General features: G+C 55.3%; 5 protein-coding genes across 5 annotated transcripts; 3 read left to right on the top strand and 2 right to left on the bottom strand.

Annotated features, from left to right (window-relative positions):
* Positions 1 to 7: 7 nt before the first annotated feature.
* C8Q71DRAFT_337743 (uncharacterized protein) lies at positions 8 to 1,352 on the top strand. The gene is made up of 3 exons (XM_047917909.1): positions 8 to 130; positions 230 to 1,140; positions 1,195 to 1,352. Exon 2 carries the CDS (start codon positions 339 to 341, stop codon positions 1,134 to 1,136), a length of 798 nt encoding a protein of 265 aa, XP_047782855.1. The 5' UTR covers positions 8 to 130; positions 230 to 338; the 3' UTR covers positions 1,137 to 1,140; positions 1,195 to 1,352.
* C8Q71DRAFT_337639 (Bud-site selection protein) lies at positions 1,326 to 3,342 on the bottom strand. Its single transcript, XM_047917908.1, has 5 exons — positions 3,099 to 3,342; positions 3,006 to 3,047; positions 2,807 to 2,947; positions 1,946 to 2,751; positions 1,326 to 1,887 (listed from the first exon to the last, which is right to left on the bottom strand). Exons 1-5 carry the CDS (start codon positions 3,267 to 3,269, stop codon positions 1,515 to 1,517), a joined length of 1,533 nt encoding a protein of 510 aa, XP_047782854.1. The 5' UTR covers positions 3,270 to 3,342; the 3' UTR covers positions 1,326 to 1,514.
* Positions 3,343 to 3,491: 149 nt separating this feature from the next.
* C8Q71DRAFT_737615 (Clavaminate synthase-like protein) lies at positions 3,492 to 5,651 on the bottom strand. Its single transcript, XM_047922605.1, has 11 exons — positions 5,351 to 5,651; positions 5,009 to 5,299; positions 4,873 to 4,948; positions 4,624 to 4,820; positions 4,442 to 4,566; positions 4,249 to 4,387; positions 4,138 to 4,195; positions 3,982 to 4,079; positions 3,914 to 3,925; positions 3,788 to 3,862; positions 3,492 to 3,738 (listed from the first exon to the last, which is right to left on the bottom strand). The coding sequence occupies exons 2-11, from the start codon at positions 5,192 to 5,194 to the stop codon at positions 3,697 to 3,699; spliced, it is 1,008 nt and encodes a 335-aa protein (XP_047782853.1). The 5' UTR covers positions 5,195 to 5,299; positions 5,351 to 5,651; the 3' UTR covers positions 3,492 to 3,696.
* Positions 5,652 to 6,075: 424 nt separating this feature from the next.
* On the top strand, positions 6,076 to 10,943 carry C8Q71DRAFT_845678 (TBCD protein). The gene is made up of 21 exons (XM_047926613.1): positions 6,076 to 6,466; positions 6,528 to 6,723; positions 6,770 to 7,052; positions 7,101 to 7,179; positions 7,231 to 7,447; positions 7,498 to 7,616; positions 7,669 to 7,926; positions 7,982 to 8,206; positions 8,259 to 8,359; positions 8,413 to 8,566; positions 8,624 to 8,740; positions 8,794 to 9,050; positions 9,112 to 9,250; positions 9,301 to 9,394; positions 9,445 to 9,814; positions 9,871 to 10,006; positions 10,060 to 10,286; positions 10,345 to 10,425; positions 10,480 to 10,564; positions 10,619 to 10,719; positions 10,771 to 10,943. Exons 1-21 carry the CDS (start codon positions 6,305 to 6,307, stop codon positions 10,844 to 10,846), a joined length of 3,477 nt encoding a protein of 1,158 aa, XP_047782852.1. The 5' UTR covers positions 6,076 to 6,304; the 3' UTR covers positions 10,847 to 10,943.
* Positions 10,944 to 10,996: 53 nt separating this feature from the next.
* On the top strand, positions 10,997 to 13,353 carry C8Q71DRAFT_737605 (vacuolar ATP synthase). Its single transcript, XM_047922604.1, has 10 exons — positions 10,997 to 11,156; positions 11,216 to 11,243; positions 11,294 to 11,321; positions 11,376 to 11,646; positions 11,701 to 11,840; positions 11,910 to 12,236; positions 12,291 to 12,441; positions 12,508 to 12,695; positions 12,772 to 12,901; positions 12,963 to 13,353. The coding sequence occupies exons 1-10, from the start codon at positions 11,066 to 11,068 to the stop codon at positions 13,148 to 13,150; spliced, it is 1,542 nt and encodes a 513-aa protein (XP_047782851.1). The 5' UTR covers positions 10,997 to 11,065; the 3' UTR covers positions 13,151 to 13,353.
* The last annotated feature ends 2,182 nt before the right edge of the window (positions 13,354 to 15,535 follow it).

The raw sequence follows: 15,535 nt of genomic DNA, 5'->3' as shown, positions 1-15,535 counted from the left end.
GACTTGATCATCTACTGTACTGCTCGAGACGCATATAAATACAATGGCTGACTCGCTCCTACAGGCGACTAGCCACCGCCCTGTCATGGCCGCCGTCTTCGTCGCGAGAGACCCGAGCTCTCTGTTCCAAGTACGTTGTCACGCCTAGTCACTGGTACTCCGGTAATCTACTCGGTGTACTGACAAACACATAGGCAGGTCCAGCAGGGTTAGACCAACACACAGTGAGTGCCTCTGCTGGCTCAGGCTCTAGTCTCCGTCGGACGGACCCGTCTGGCAGTGGTGGTCTACTCCCAGCAGCGCATCAACCCTTCCCTTCGCGTCGAGATAGCTCGTCAATGGATGTTCCTCCGACCTCCGCCACTCGCGATGGTCCTCGCCCGCCGGAGGTAGAGGTCACGCAACGCTCCGTGCTTCCTCCCCATGTTCGCTCGCGCTCCGAAACCTTTCCCAATGCCAACCAGACGAGTCATTCGCCGCACAGGAACTCGCGGGTCCGGGCAGCGTCCACCGCTGAACTTCCAGATTCGCGACGACGTCCTGTCCGCCCGCGGCTCACGTCCCTGGTGTCCACACCTTCGCTCGCTCCCGCAGTATTGCATATCGCGGAGGATGAGACCGAGACATTGGGTTCCTTCGTGCCGACCAACTCGTCTGGCATCTCGCTGCGGTCTCTGCTGCGCCCAGACACTCTGCCCCTCTCTATTACGCGCGCACCTCGTCATGCGTACCCAGACTACACATATGACGAGGTACAGGTTCGCGAAGTCCGCGGCTCCTCCTTGCGCCATTCGCCGCCACCTTCGATTTCCCCACCCATTCCATCTATATGTCGCACCCCTTCTTCGTACACAGACTCCGACTATTTTCCCACTGCCCCCTCATCCGCCGGACCGGTGACTCCTGCGCGCGAGTTCTCGCCCTCGCCTACCTTTAGGCAGAAGCCGTTGCCCCTGCATCCAGTGCTTGAATCGCTCGAGGATCAGTCCAGATTCTGCGTCAAGACAGCGTGCGCGAACTGTCACACAGTGGGCAACAACTTCCCATGTTGTCCGAGGTGTGGCGAGATGTGGTGTTCAAGAGATTGTAGGCTGCAGAGCAACGGCGGAAAGAGGCACATTTGCAGGAAATATTGATCCGGTTTGTTCTGTCGCGCTATCGCTGGGTTTTCCTTGCTACATTTGCTTCATGTAGATGAGTCTGTGTTGTCCGCTCTAGACGCATACCTCATACCGTTGACGGTTGCATCACTTATTGTTACCTTGTGCCTTGGCGACTCAAGTACATACCACCCGCGTCGATATGCATATGTGTGTACCAGTTACGCTCGGATAAATCTGAACGACCCAGGAGAGCTTTTGTCGTGAATATCCGCTCGATATTCGGAACATCGCTCAGTGAATTTAGACGCACGAAAATAACGAAGACGACGCCAATCTGACGCGTTCATGTATCATAAATAGTATGAATCATAGTGCACGACGCAGTGGAATGATCCTACACACAATGATCCGTCAAGCAAAGGTGATCTTTTTACCCTGTGCGGGCATAACGACTGGATTCTGCTTCTCCTTGAGGCGTTTCTTCGCTTCCCATGACGGATGGAGAGGTTTGTCTTCCATGGGCTGCGCTCGCGCAAGAGGAGGGCCAGCTGTGATAAACCCTCTATCGTGCGAGCCCGTACCATTGCTGAACGGACGCAAAGTTGGATAGGCACCTGGTCCCGGACGACGTTGTCTCGCATCCGGTCCGGCTCCACCTTGCCTTGGTCCCCCCTTTCCATACGAATCTGCGCGATTTGAGGGCCGTCGCTGTCCGTCTCGCGCATCGCCCTCATGCGCCTTCTTGACGTGATTCGCGTTTTTCCCGTACTTCTTCTCCCAGATACTGAATGTGAGTGAGTGAATGAGTGACAATCCAGTGTAGATATCGACTCCGCACGTACGCTCTCCGGGCGCGCTGGCCGCGTCTGTTTTTCCGTACACCATCCGCAACGTTTGTGTCCGCGTCACTCCAATCAGAAGCGTCGGAGTCTCCTCGAGTAAAGCCGACAGAGAGCGAGGGCAGGAACGTTGATTCGGCAGTGGATGCTTTAGACTTGCCTTTGAGGTCCTTGGCAGTTGCTTGCGCTGCAGCGGCCTTGAGATCAAGCTGCTTTCTGCGCTTGGTTGTACGGGACGATGCCGCATCGGACACCTCGTTCGAGTCCGTATCGCTGTCATCCCCGTCAGACAGTGCCGCACCCTGTGCTGCGACACGTCCCCTGTTGTCCGCTGTGTCGTCCACGGAACCCGACTCCCATCCGTCACCAGCGTCGCTGCCGACCACATCGCCTGACTCCCATCCGGCCCCATCCTCTTCTCTAGATCCCACTTCACTGCCCCCTTCAGACGCCTCCTCCTCCTCATCGTCGTCTGCACCAGACGAGCCGTTGCGTACCTGGACGGTGGTTTCACTCTTGCTCGTGTTCTTCGATGGCGCAGCAGCGTCCACGGGTTTACTTCTGGGTGTTCCATTGAGTTCGTCCTTCATTACTTGTAGCACTTTCTGTATCTCTGCGGCCATACGTTTCGAGCTGAGAAAGCGACTCTCGACAACGCTTGCCGTCGTGCCGGGCTCTGACAGCACCAGCACTCCAGACGACAGTTCGGCCTCTACCGCGGCTTTGACGAAGTCGTTCTGGGAGAGAAACTTGTCTTTCCCTATCTTCGTCTTGGTTGCTAGGTGTGCGGCATGCTCAGGGTCTAGTGCCTACGCGCACAGGGACTGTTGTTAGACGTACATACACACCGATTGATCCACGTACCTTCAAGATGACCCTCTGTTCATCGTAGTCCACGTTTTCCTGCTTCTTCCCAGCTACATCCTTACTCTTCTTGATGAGTTTCTGGATCTCGAAAATCTTCTCTTTCTTCGCGACTTTGCGAATGGCTTTCAGACCGTGATGCTAATAAAGCTGAGTTCATGGGCACCCAGGGCATAGACCAGATGACGGAAATACCCACAAGTTTGCCTTGAATCTTTTTGCCTGGATCGACAGTCGCCTCCTAGCTTAAGAGTCAGTGAAAGTCTACGGTGCCAGTGTATGGCTCTGGTACCTTGCCTCTTTTCCTCTTTACGCCGCGAGGCCCGGGAAGAGGTGCACGAGTGGCGTTCATAGTATCCGGCGTATTGAAGTACTCGTATGTGCTTAGCAGGATGATGAGGTAATCGGGACGGGGTGTCGAGGATGGTGGACGTCGATGGAGGCGCAGACTCTGGTCGCACATGCACGTGACCGAGCGTTCAGCATAAATCTTGCAGCTGTACACGGTAGTGAGCCAGAAGCCTGCTGCCTCGAGCCGTACAAGCAGTGTTATATATGCTCCTGTTGCTTATAATACAAGGGCCAGCAAGCAAATTCGGAGCATCTCAAGATATTCTGACACGGTGCGACGGTTTCAAAAGTCGCCGCGCGCGTATTACGGCAAAGAACACAACTCGAGTCAAAGTTTAGTCAAAGTTATATGATATCATTCGAGCCTAATGACGACCTACGAACCCTCGTGCACGCGCCGAAAGCAAGATAATGTATGCCAATATTCCTTTTCGCCATAGTCATACATCGAACCAAAACTCGTCGGCTTTGGTGTTACATGATACTTCACAAGCATCCAAATCTACAGAAATTTTCTCACCGAGGTTCAATACCTGGGCTTAGTACGTTGCCGCTAGGCGAGACATAATGTATTGACCAGACTGAAAGAATGTCAGATTTCGTGAATAGGCTAAGAGGTGTAAGACTGACTGAGATCGGGTCGTATTTCTTCGGGTTCTTCTCAGTAAAGGTTCCCGGCAAGCAATCGACGGTGCGAGAGTAATCCTGTGTACTTGTCAGCCTGTTGTCACAACGTGAACGCCATGAGTCTCGTACCGCTGAACAGAACTGTTAATCGCAACTCGTCAGCATGTGAGTAAAACAAACAGAGCGGATCAACATACGTAGGGAATAGAGTAACGCTCCGGCGTCATACCTTCCTTGCTTGCGTTCGGAGGGGCCCGGACGCGGTGGATGGTGCTCTTGATCATGTCGTTCGACCCTGGTACAGAAACATCAATTTTACATTAAGCGCTCTGCCACCAAGTATGAAGACAAACATCTCATGAGGAAGTCGCCCGCGTTTACGACAATTGCACCCTCAACAGGGGTCGCAGGCTGGTCAATTATCAGTAAGGCAATGCCTACGTAGTGCTCGCGGTTAAACGTACCGTGAACTCTCCAGGTTTGTGGGGATTCTCGACCTCGAGACCACCAACGTTGTCTTGCATCAGCAGTGTAATGCTCCCGAAGTCGGAATGGGCACCGATACGAGCAATTTCATCTCTCTCGAGATCGTCAACACGGACGCTGTAGCTGATATGAGCAATGTGAGGACGCAATGAATCAATCCAGTATACGTGCCTGGGGTAGTGCAGGAGTCGCAACTGGTTGTCGGGCGCGGTATGGAACTTCTCTAGGAATCCCTCTTCGAGGTGCAACCCAAGAGACAGGGCACGGAGTATTGTCAGTTCGACTTCTCGGCAAACCTAGCGTCATACAGCGGATAAATCGACATGTCCCGAAGGTGAGCGCTCCACGCGTACCCAGAAGAAGTCCAGACAAGCCTCCTTGAAACCAGGGAATACCCCGTCAGGGAGCCAGATGTTGGTCATTGCTGCGTCCTCCTCTCGGCCAACTTCGAAGCTCTCCTTGGCATCCGGAGCTTTGGCACGGATCTTCGCGAGCTCCTTTTCATCGTAGATGTGCTGGACGACCTTCTCCTTGCCGGGGGGAGAATAGCCTATAAGAGCACGTCATTGACAAGCTGTCTTGTATACGATTGACAGACGTACCACGGTGATGCGTCCCAGACGGGGGATGGGGCGCGAGCATCTTGGTCTCCGCTGGCAAGGCGAAGAACTTCTTGGACTAGTGATCTCGGGCAATGAGCTATGTGAGTCACCGTTGTCGGCGACATGGAGAACGTACCCAGTCGAACATCCCGTCTATCTTCTCCTTGGGCACGCCATGATCAACTAGATATACGAACCCAATCGTCTTGAAAGAGTCAAGCATAGCCTCTGCGACGGCTTGCTTGTTGGACGCATTGAGGAACGCCGCGAGACTGATGATGGGAATGCCGTTAACGTCTCCGACTTTGACCTGTTGTGCCATGTCTGATAGGTATTGCGACGGACGGTGGGTTGCCGAGCACAGAGAAACCGATCACTGTAGAAGATTCGCAGAGGCACGCGGCTCGCAGTTCGTCGTCTCAGCTTCCTATATACAGTGGTCAGGCAGGCACATGCCACTGATAGACGGGCCTCGCACCTCCTGAACCCAGTCCGTCCCGGCATCCAAGCACAAGATAGCCCACTTCACAGCTTATCAGATAGCGTAAAGCAAATATTCGCTGGGACACAATTTGGCGACAGACTCCTAAGTAGATAGCAGTGCCTCGAATTGGCGTGAAGTGGGAGTAGTAGAATTGAAAGATCGTCATGGTGCGAGTCTCCGACATCTAGTCCGCGGATGTGTGCGTCCGGAGGACTGAAACTTAGACCGAGAGGGGAGCGTGAGGCAGCGCGTTATGTCACAGTCACATGATCGCGATTCAGTTACGACTCGATCCCGCAGGCCGTCTCCGTTAAACGGGTGCTATTGGCAAGCTATTAGGGGTGAGGACTTCGTGAGTACAAGACCGTGATACCTCAATCTGCCCAGGGGGGTCATATCCGATGTTCGCTCCGGTGGCCACGGAGAAACGAAATGGGAGAAACGAACTGTTATCGGAGCCTGAGCTACATAGGGTACAGCGGTTCTGTGCGGCAACATGATGATGTATCGTGCCTCGCCTTCCGTTAACTATCATTGAAACACTCTGAACAGATAAGGGTCATACCGTGTTCTTCAAGCTTCAGCTTCAGCCTCAGTCATGAGGGATACAAAACCTATCATGCCTCAGATCCAGAGTGACTCATAGCAGAGGATTGTCGAACCTACTCAAGATGCGTGACATAATAAGTAGCGTGTGAGTTGCAAGGTGGGCGCCTAGCTCATCGCTTTCTTCGAATTCCTCATTGGAGGGGCAGCCTTGCTACCGACTTCATACCCAGATTGCTTACAGGGCGCCGCTGTGGACCTGTGATTTGTGACGAACATAGGCAGTCACTCCTTCGTTGGGAGCAGGCCCCGAAACGCAGCAGCTGTCATCGGAAGCTCGGCGCCGGTCTCAACCTAGCTAAGTACACCATCTGGAAAGCTTGAAACACGGATTCCTGAAGGATGGAGGATGATATGAACGACGGCAAGCTTTTGGCGAGGTTCGACAAGTATCAAGATTTCTTGGGTAGGCAACAGTCTCTGCTGTCTCTCGACCTTCTGGCGAAGCCGAGCGAGGAGGAACGGTCTAGCGAATGGCAGATCACCAAGAAATTACGGGAAACAGTATGTAGGGCATCTTATACCCGGTCTCTGATAGCTGATGTCAGCACCCGCTTTACTGTAGCTGGATGAGTACCAGGAGCAAGCATACCTTCTCGATCCATTCCTGGACTCCTTGATCACTCCTGTGGTGGATTGTCTGAAGAGCCATGTGAAGACCTTCGTTGAGACAAAGCAACCCCCAGAGTCCTCCGAGCGTCTTAATTGGGTCGCGGACCACATGTACCATTATATCAAGTTCCGGGGCTACAAGACGATCAGTGAGTGTGTGTTATCTGCGCCCTGTACTTGCTCAGCGTACTCCAGCAAGGTTCTTCCCGCATGAGATCGCGGACCTCACCATTGCACTCGATTACATGCTTCTACCGAATAGCCCAGCCTTGGTGAGATGGAACTGGCCCCTCAGATACGTGACGTTGTTATGGCTGTCCCTTGTCTGCATGATACCCTTCGATTTGGACCAATTCGATGAGAGTGATCGCGCGGGAGAAACGGCTGAGAAGATAGAGTCCCTTGGTAAAGAGTACCTAGACAGGGCAGGCTTGGAACGAGAAGGTGCTGCAATCCTCCTCGCCAGACTCTACATGAGGTGCGTTCCGAAGTGATAGTTTTCCTCGAAGGGCTCTGAGTTGTGCAGGAAAGACACGAGTGCCAAAATGCCAGCTTTCATCGCGTGGTCGGCGGAGATTGCGAGAGGCCCTGTGGAACCATTCCGTGTAGGCTAAATAGCCATTCATTTGTGATTGCTTGGCTGACTATCATCGTAGACGATGGGACTCCTACAAGTCCTGTGCGAAGTCACAAAGTCCGGCTCGGTTGAGCAAGTCAAAGCGCATGCGCAAGCAATGCTCGACGTCGCCAATTCTGTACAGCAAAATTCGACTCTGCTCCAGAATACGCTGATCAGGAAGCTCCGCACCAAGCTGATCTCTCGCGTTGCGCTTCGCCTGCTACCGGCTTCGCCACTTGTCACTCGTAGTAAAGGTCGGTGCGGATTCGAGTTGGTGTTTCGGCGTCCTGAGCGCGAATAACAGGAAGAGCCTTGGCGGCGTCAAGCGATGAAGAGGGGCAACCTACAGTCGATATGGACTTCGACGTACCAGACGAACTCGAAGGCGTCCTCGAAGACCTTCTCGCAGCACTGCAGGACAAGGTTCTGAAGTCATCTACTCTTTTGAACTCACTTTTATTGAGACGCTCGATAGGATACCGTTGTGCGGTGGTCCGCGGCGAAGGGTGTAGCGCGAATATCTGAGCGCCTGCCCCCAGACTTTGCACGACAAGTGCTCGACAACGTCGTCAACCTGTTCTCGATTCACTCATTAGCCGCGGCTACCATTTACGACATACCCAGCATCGCCGAAGGCACCTGGCATGGCGCATGCCTCGCATGTGCTGAGATGGCCCGCAGAGGTCTGGTCGGAGACGATGCACTTGCGGACCTGATCGACTGGCAGTGTAAGGTGAGCGTGTAGAAGGCTTTGGCGAAGGTTGATGGACTTCATGAGCGACATCCAGGCAATCTGCTTCGACATACGCAAAGGTGCCCATTCTGTCGGCTCGAACGTGCGAGATGCCGCGTGTTATGTTCTCTGGTCCCTGGCTCGCGCTCAGAAGCCTGCTGTGCTCGCGCCGTTCGCGGACAATCTCTCGAGAAGGCTTGTCACCGTAGCGCTGTTCGATCGAGAGATCCACATCCGCCGCGCCGCTAGTGCCACATTCCAGGAATTCGTTGGTCGGACGGTAATGTGTGGTGCAATCATCCGAAGATCGTGCTAACACCAGAATGAGTCAGAGCCTCTTCGCCCACGGTATCGATGTCCTCCGCAAGACGGACTTCTACTCTGTGGGGATCAGGCGAAATGCGTTCTTGCTAGCTGCACCCGAAGTCGCAGAGTAAGCTCGCTCATATTCCCTCGGCGGATGGATGTCTTCTTACAACGGGTTAGGCATCTCGAGTACCGGCTTTCCTTGATAGATCATCTACTATCAGTGACGTTGAGGCACTGGGATCCGCAGATGCGACAACTTGGAGCACAGTCGCTCCGTGCGATCTGTGAGCTTGACCTACCCAGCCTCGGTCCCGACAGTGCTGCAAGAGCGGTAAGTAGAGCAGCTGTAATTGAGGCACGCTTGTGTCGCTGACTTTCATGGCATCAGGCGCGCTTCCTGCAGGGCCCAGATACAATTGACATCCATGGCGCACTGGCCGTCTTGACGGAACTCGCTGCTTCATATCGGGACTCCGGCCATGATCTCGGAAGGGAAAGACGAAAGGTTAGAAGTCCGACTATACCTCAGTTCCCATAGCGTTGAACACCACATTCTAGGTATTCGCATACCTCGTCCAGGTTCCTCTCAGTGCTGTAGAGTCTCCGCGTCATGAGCTGATTACAGCCACTGCATGCAACCTCATCGCGAACGGCATTTCCCCCGCGGAGATCAGCTCGGACGAAACGTCGGTGCCGCACTGGCGCAAGGTGGTGGACATTGGACTCAAGAGCAAGAGTATGGCCGTGCAGGAAGCTGCAGCCGGTGCGATGACAGCGGTTAGCAAGCTCGTTGACTGCTCCGCGATCGTCGATAGGTGGGCTTGCATGAGCTTGATATTGTTAATCGTCCGTTCATTACGCTGACTTCATGCGCAGGCTCATCCGAGACTTCAGCTCTGGGTCGCCTCCGATGCAACAGAGTCTATGTCGAGTGCTCGGCGCCTTGGACTATGCAGCATACCCGCATGGTATACTGAAAGCTATCGACTGCCTGCTGACTTGCGTAGATCGTTCAGTATGTCGCTGACTCTGTTCATAGAGGTTGTATATTGATGAGGTTCGCAGAATCCGTCCAAGATTGTCAATGTTGAAGCCAGACGGAACGCATTCAACTCGATGCCACAGATCCTCTCTAGCGTCGTCTTCAAGCTGACCAACCGTACGTATGCACATGCAACACCAAGGCACCATAACTGATCCGTTTTGCAGACTTGTCACCCGCAGTAGTTTGCCTGATTATCGACGCGATGCTAGACGGACTGACAGATTACACCTCTGACGAGCGAGGAGACGTTGGTTCTTGGGTTCGCATGGCGTGCGTGAAGGGCCTGACATCCTTTGCGGAAACGCTCTTTCCGGCGGCCCCGAATCTGGACAACTTCGCTGAATACTTACCCTCAACCAAATACCACAACGCTGTGGGGGGTATACTCAAGCAAGGTGTTGAGCGACTTGACAACGTCCGTCAGTTGTCTGGGGAGTGCTTCATGCGTCTCCTCATGTTGCCACTGCCGGCGATCTCGGAAGGAGCACGGTGGCAGATACACGGCCATGTGCTGATGAAGACATTGTTCCTCAGGTTGGTCATTGAAGTGCAATCCTGATAACTACGAGACGCGCTAACTGCAGTTCAAGTGGAGCCGAGACTGTCAACTGGAACGAGGGTGACAAGTTATTCCCCAAGGCCGTGCGTCTTCTGGAAGTCGACTCATACCGGCGCGAAGTCCTTGCAGGCCTCGTATTGAGTGTCAGTACAAAAACGGACAGCACTGTATGTTCAAGGCAATCATGCCGTCCACTAGCCAACTGATGAGTTTATGATAGCAACGCCCAGTCACCGCGAGCCTCATTGGCTATGTCCACACTCTACCCGTCAGAGCCACGCCACCTAGCGGATACGACCAGTGTAGCCTCGCGCAAGATCTCGTGGCACAAGCTAGTATCAATCTTAATTCGAACAACGTTATCATACCGGTGCTGCAGACCTTTAACGTGCTCCTGGAGTCAGATGTCCTCGAGGAATTGTCCGACGATCCCACAGGACTCCGAAGGTACGTAAGACGAGAATGGGGGACCCTTGATCGTCAGGTACTCAACATGTCCTTGCAGCCTCCGGGCACTGCTGTCGATGGCCACGAGAAACGTGGCTCGCCTGAAGAATTATCAGCGCGTCGTGATGTCCATGCGGATGTAAGGATACTTCTACTCCGTGTGGTACCCCCTTGCGTTCTCATCGAGGATCAGAGTCGTCAACCTTCTGTCGATGCAGCCGTTGCGGGCGGAGTGCGTGGCGCACCTATCGAGCTTCTTGGCGCATCAGTACCCCAAGGTAAGCGGATTGTCACGCAGAGCGCTCTTCACGCTTACCACCGACCGTGTATAGGTCCGCTCGGATACCGCAGAACACCTGTATCTCGTTCTACAAACGAAGGACGTAGGTTGTGAGACTGACGAGGCGGAGGAGATCCTGCTTAACACCGAGTGGTTTGTGTTCCTCATTCGCTTGAACTTGCAGCTTGCCTAAGATTTATCTAGGTCATCAACCGACATGCTAACCGTCGAAGATGCCGCTCGCCACTGTGTGGAACTGCTTGCTGTCGGGGACACATGAGGTCAATTGACCGCGCTATATGAGAGCGACACTAACGATCAGTGATGTTTGTAATCGTAGCTTCTTACTCTGTAATACATTTCAGTGAGCGTGTGAACATCGGTTTATAGATCTGTGCCCTTGCGTCAGGCAGGCACGGAGCGCGTTGCTGCCAATCTGAGCAACTGAGCAGTGCACTATTCGTCGTCCTCGCCCTTTCCATCACCACTACTCGCGAGGATGGCAGCAGACCCAAGACTAAGCGACAAGGAGCTGGCAGCCATCAATGCTGCCGCCGTGACGCGGGAATACAACGTCAAGCCACACCTCGGTGAGGAGCGTCCAGATGACTTGCAGGAAGCCGCGCTGAGCCTGGGAGTGTTCCTGTAGACTATCGTACCGTCTCTGCCATTAACGGGTCAGTGCTACGCTGGAGTGCATTCGGAGTCTAGGCTGATCTATCTGCAGTCCGCTGGTCGTACTGGATAACGTCAAGGTGTGTACATTGACGAGATGAATGAACGGCCGCTAGAACCCCTACCTCGCGCAGTTCCCGTCATACAATGAGATCGTTCAGCTTACGCTCCCGGATGGCACAAAACGCGGAGGACAAGTGCTGGAAGTGCAAGGGAAGAAGGCTATCGTGCAGGTGTTCGAGGGGACGTCAGGTGTCGATGTCAAGGCCACGCACGTCGAGTTCACGGGCAGCAGCATGAAGTTGCCTGTCTCGGAAGACATGCTGGGGCGGATATTCAACGGCTCAGGTGTGCCCATCGACCAGGGTCCCAAAGTGTTTGCGGAGGACTACCTAGACATTAACGGTGAGATACTGGGTCAATTCAGTCGCTGATGATGTATCTAACGGGCATCCGTAGGCTCCCCCATTAACCCGTACTCGCGTATATACCCCGAAGAGATGATCCAGACAGGTATCTCGACCATTGACACGATGAACTCTATTGCTCGTGGCCAGAAGATTCCCATATTCTCTGCGGCTGGTCTGCCGCACAATGAAGTACGTCGTCCGAAACACGAGCGAGTCGCATGTGTTCTCATGCCTCGTCTTCTTTGCATTGCTTCGCAGATTGCTGCCCAGATTGTGCGACAAGCCGGCTTGGTGAAGAGGCCAACGAAGGACGTCCACGACGGCCATGAGGACAACTTCTCGGTTGTCTTCGCCGCCATGGGTGTCAACATGGAGACGGCGCGGTTTTTCAAGCAGGACTTCGAGGAGAACGGCAGTTTGGACCGTGTGACGCTGTTCCTCAACCACGCGAACGACCCTACGATCGAGCGAATTATCACGCCGCGTCTCGCGCTCACTACCGCCGAGTACTACGCATACCAGCTCGAGAAGCACGTACTGGTCATCCTGACGGACATGTCGTCATACGCGGACGCGCTGCGCGAGGCAAGTACGGAGGCGTGTTGAGCTTGATTTATGAACTCATGGCGTGTCATGTAGGTCTCGGCCGCCCGAGAAGAGGTGCCCGGTCGTCGTGGCTATCCTGGATACATGTACACGGATTTGTCAACCATCTACGAACGAGCTGGTCGTGTCCAAGGCCGCAATGGGTCTATCACGCAGATTCCCATTCTGACTATGCCGAACGACGGTGCGTCTTCTCTTCGACCACTGAACATATTGCAGGCTGTGAATTGACTTTCATTAACCTCCTTAGATATCACGCACCCGATTCCAGACTTGACAGGATACATTACCGAGGGCCAAATCTTCGTTGACCGTAATCTGCACAACCGTCAGATCTATCCTCCCATCAACGTACTCCCATCACTCTCGCGGTTGATGAAGAGCGCTATCGGTGAGAAACTGACGAGGAAGGACCACGGTGATGTCTCGAACCAGCTGGTAAGACCAATCCGTTTGACCGTAGTAATCTCGGTCGGGGCAGTACAATCTCGTTCTCACATTTGCGCGGTTGTAGTACGCCAAGTACGCCATCGGCCGTGATGCCGCTGCCATGAAGGCTGTCGTTGGTGAGGAGGCTCTGTCGCCCGAAGACAAGCTAGCACTCGAGTTCCTCGACAAATTTGAGCGAGGGTTCGTCGGACAAGGTATGGCCACGCACCCTTCGTGACACGATCAGTATGTCTGGCTGACACGCTCCTCACACAGGCGCGTACGAGTCGCGCACTGTCTTCGAGTCGCTCGACCTTGCGTGGAGCCTGCTTCGTATCTTCCCCAAGGAGCAACTGAACCGCATCAGCCCGAAGATCATCGCAGAGTTCTACGGGCGCAAGGCAACGAAGAAGCCGACGGAGGATGGTGCGCAGGCAGAAGAGAAGCTCATTGACGTTGCGTGAGCGAGGAAGCGCGAGCGCAGCCGCGACGGGACGCTCGACGACGCATAAGTACGCATATCCCGCAGCCGGAGCAGTAGTACATAGTAATCGCATGACCGTGCATGACCATGACATTCCAACGTGCTTGGGACAACACGACAGGATGGTGTAAGTGGCGGAACGGAGAGGACAGAAAGCCTCGTCAGCACGAACTGCAGCCCCCATGCGTCGACAGTTATACGAGATGAGATTGGACGTGAGGTGACGTCAATTTACATTGGCATGCAGGCGCGTACACTATGGTGGGTTATTACAATGCCCCAGGCCATGCTATCTCCCTCCGAAGCTCCCGGGGCAACCCACCATCCACAAACCACGACGTTTGCATTGTGTCCACACACCAACTTGAAGCCAGTCGCATTTGCACTCGCACCAAGCGCGGGATCTTCGGACAAGCCTTCGAGGGCGGCCCGTTCCAGGACGGCACCGTCAAAGTCCCAGGCGTGCAGCCCCGCACCCGTCCGCGTGAGAGCCAGCGAGCGCGGGGAGCCTGGGTCCACGCATTCCGCCGCCTGCGAGGACCTGCGAGCGCGGGGCGGCTGTGGACGTGAGCATGACGTGATAGAACACCAGGGCTCGGACGCGTGGGTCGGCCGGTGTCAGGGCGAGATGGTGTACTGTAATACTGGCCGCTGGGTGTGAGTGCCGTGCGCGGGGCCAGTGCCCGGTAGGGCAGGACCGCGCCGGGCGGGAGGGGGCTTGCGTTATGAAGGGGGGAGAAGCGCGGGAGAGCTAGAGCGCAGCCTGCGGCGGCGGACGATGAGGTAAGCTGGCGTGCGGGTGCGGGGTGGGTGGAAGGCTAAGAGCGACGGTGGTAGAGGCTCCGTGCACGAGGGGGGCAGGAAACCGAGGAGACGGGGCGGACGGCAGGCTCGGTGGTTGAAGTTGCTCCACAAATTGGCGGCATCGCTGGGTTGCGGTACTAGGGAGGGCTTGTCCGGACCACGAGCGGGGGTATTTGACTGGCTCCGGGGGATCATATGGTCTGGCGCGGCCGCGGCGATGTGAGGACCCTTAGCTAGGAGAGCTTGCTGTATGAAGAGCAAAGAAGGGGCGCGGATGTGGTAGGAGCTGAACGACACAGAGGCCTGGGAAGCTATCTGGACATGGACTTGCGGCTTCGAGCTGGAGGCGGGACTGAGATTAGGAGAGGCGTCTAGCCGTCACTTCCGAAAGAGAACGGAATGTAGATATGACACAGGAGGCGATTGCGCGATCCTCGGTGGATGCTAGCATTGCAAAGATTGGGCGTTCTGAAGCATGCTTCATGCTTGCGATACATGAGTGCGGCCAAGACGGGGGATTGCCTTCAACCTGTGTCAGTGAAGGCGCGATCATGTCTGGGATGGTATTGAGTTGATCTGTCTTGATGGGGCAAGCTGGCAGTTGCAGCGGGAGCCAAGTCGCGAGCAGACAGGTCAGTGATGGGCTGCAGAGATGATCTTTCAAACAAGCAGCAGGTTGAGAAGGGGGGCGGGAAACGGGCGGGATGGGCCACTATTGATGGGCTTGCATTGGCAAGTTTCCACCGCGACGGACATGCGTTTCTCGCAGATTCGACGCGCGCACTGTCTTGGAGCTTACCGGATTGGGAACAAACTGCAGGCAGGATCCTGGCAACGGCTGCATGCGGGTGTGTCCCAGCTCGTTGTCCGCGCTGTGGGTCCACGGACAGGAGGCCTGGCCACGCAGCGGTGGAAGAGGTCGGCCCACCCGCTGGTCTGGCAGAAGGTGGGTCTGAGATAAACTGAGAGCGCTGCAGAGCCTCGTGTCTGGGATTGTACGCGGCACGTGGCCAGTGCCGCAACAAAGTGCCTCGCCCGCGGCCGCTTTGGGCGACGCGTTTCAGCAATTTGCGCGTCGGCTGTGGCAGAACGAAGCGGCCCAGCACCGACTCGTCGCGCTGCTGCAGCGGAGGCCGGCGGCAGGCCGCGGTGTGGCGAGCAGACAAACGAGGACAGACCGGGCTGTTGAGTGGACTCGTTCATCAGATAGGCGTTACGTACGGCGGGTGCATCGCTGGAGAACACTGTCGGACGGCGCAAAACGCCCGGGAGAACGTGGCGATGGTGCAGGCGAAGCGTGCGAATGCTGAGATGGGAGACGGAGATGGGCGAGGGTGATCCGCAGAGTGCGGCATCGCTGGCCGGTGCTTGCTCGCTGTGGGCTGCAGCGTGCGGGGGCAGCGTGGGGGCAGGCAGGGCGTCAGGAGGCAGCATAATAATGGATAGGCGGGCGGAAAGAATAACAGGCGTCTGTCGAGAGGCGTCTGGACGAGAGCCTTGTGGCAGGAGGAGCCTGTTCAGCCTATGGCAGCGTGGAGGGCGAGCGGCCTGCATGCATGTG

The sequence above is a fragment of the Rhodofomes roseus genome (genome assembly GCF_022264815.1).
Source record: "Rhodofomes roseus strain CIRM-BRFM 1785 chromosome Unknown C8Q71scaffold_3, whole genome shotgun sequence".
NCBI lineage: Eukaryota > Fungi > Basidiomycota > Agaricomycetes > Polyporales > Fomitopsidaceae > Rhodofomes > Rhodofomes roseus.
This window is presented reverse-complemented; position numbering and strand designations above follow the sequence as displayed.

Coding starts and splice junctions, on each gene's coding strand:
- C8Q71DRAFT_737615 (XM_047922605.1), bottom strand. CDS start 5,194: ATGGCACAACAGGTCAAAGTCGGAGACGTTAACGGCATTCCCATCATC. Junction 4,949..5,008: donor TAGACGGGATGTTCGACTGG/GTACGTTCTCCA, acceptor CGAGATCACTAG/TCCAAGAAGTTCTTCGCCTT. Junction 4,821..4,872: donor GTCTGGGACGCATCACCGTG/GTACGTCTGTCA, acceptor GTGCTCTTATAG/GCTATTCTCCCCCCGGCAAG.
- C8Q71DRAFT_337743 (XM_047917909.1), top strand. CDS start 339: ATGGATGTTCCTCCGACCTCCGCCACTCGCGATGGTCCTCGCCCGCCG.
- C8Q71DRAFT_845678 (XM_047926613.1), top strand. CDS start 6,305: ATGGAGGATGATATGAACGACGGCAAGCTTTTGGCGAGGTTCGACAAG. Junction 7,180..7,230: donor GCCCTGTGGAACCATTCCGT/GTAGGCTAAATA, acceptor CTATCATCGTAG/ACGATGGGACTCCTACAAGT. Junction 9,251..9,300: donor TGACTTGCGTAGATCGTTCA/GTATGTCGCTGA, acceptor TGAGGTTCGCAG/AATCCGTCCAAGATTGTCAA.
- C8Q71DRAFT_337639 (XM_047917908.1), bottom strand. CDS start 3,269: ATGTGCGACCAGAGTCTGCGCCTCCATCGACGTCCACCATCCTCGACA. Junction 3,048..3,098: donor TAAAGAGGAAAAGAGGCAAG/GTACCAGAGCCA, acceptor CTCTTAAGCTAG/GAGGCGACTGTCGATCCAGG. Junction 2,948..3,005: donor AAAAGATTCAAGGCAAACTT/GTGGGTATTTCC, acceptor CAGCTTTATTAG/CATCACGGTCTGAAAGCCAT.
- C8Q71DRAFT_737605 (XM_047922604.1), top strand. CDS start 11,066: ATGGCAGCAGACCCAAGACTAAGCGACAAGGAGCTGGCAGCCATCAAT. Junction 11,647..11,700: donor GGACTACCTAGACATTAACG/GTGAGATACTGG, acceptor GGGCATCCGTAG/GCTCCCCCATTAACCCGTAC. Junction 12,442..12,507: donor TCTGACTATGCCGAACGACG/GTGCGTCTTCTC, acceptor TAACCTCCTTAG/ATATCACGCACCCGATTCCA.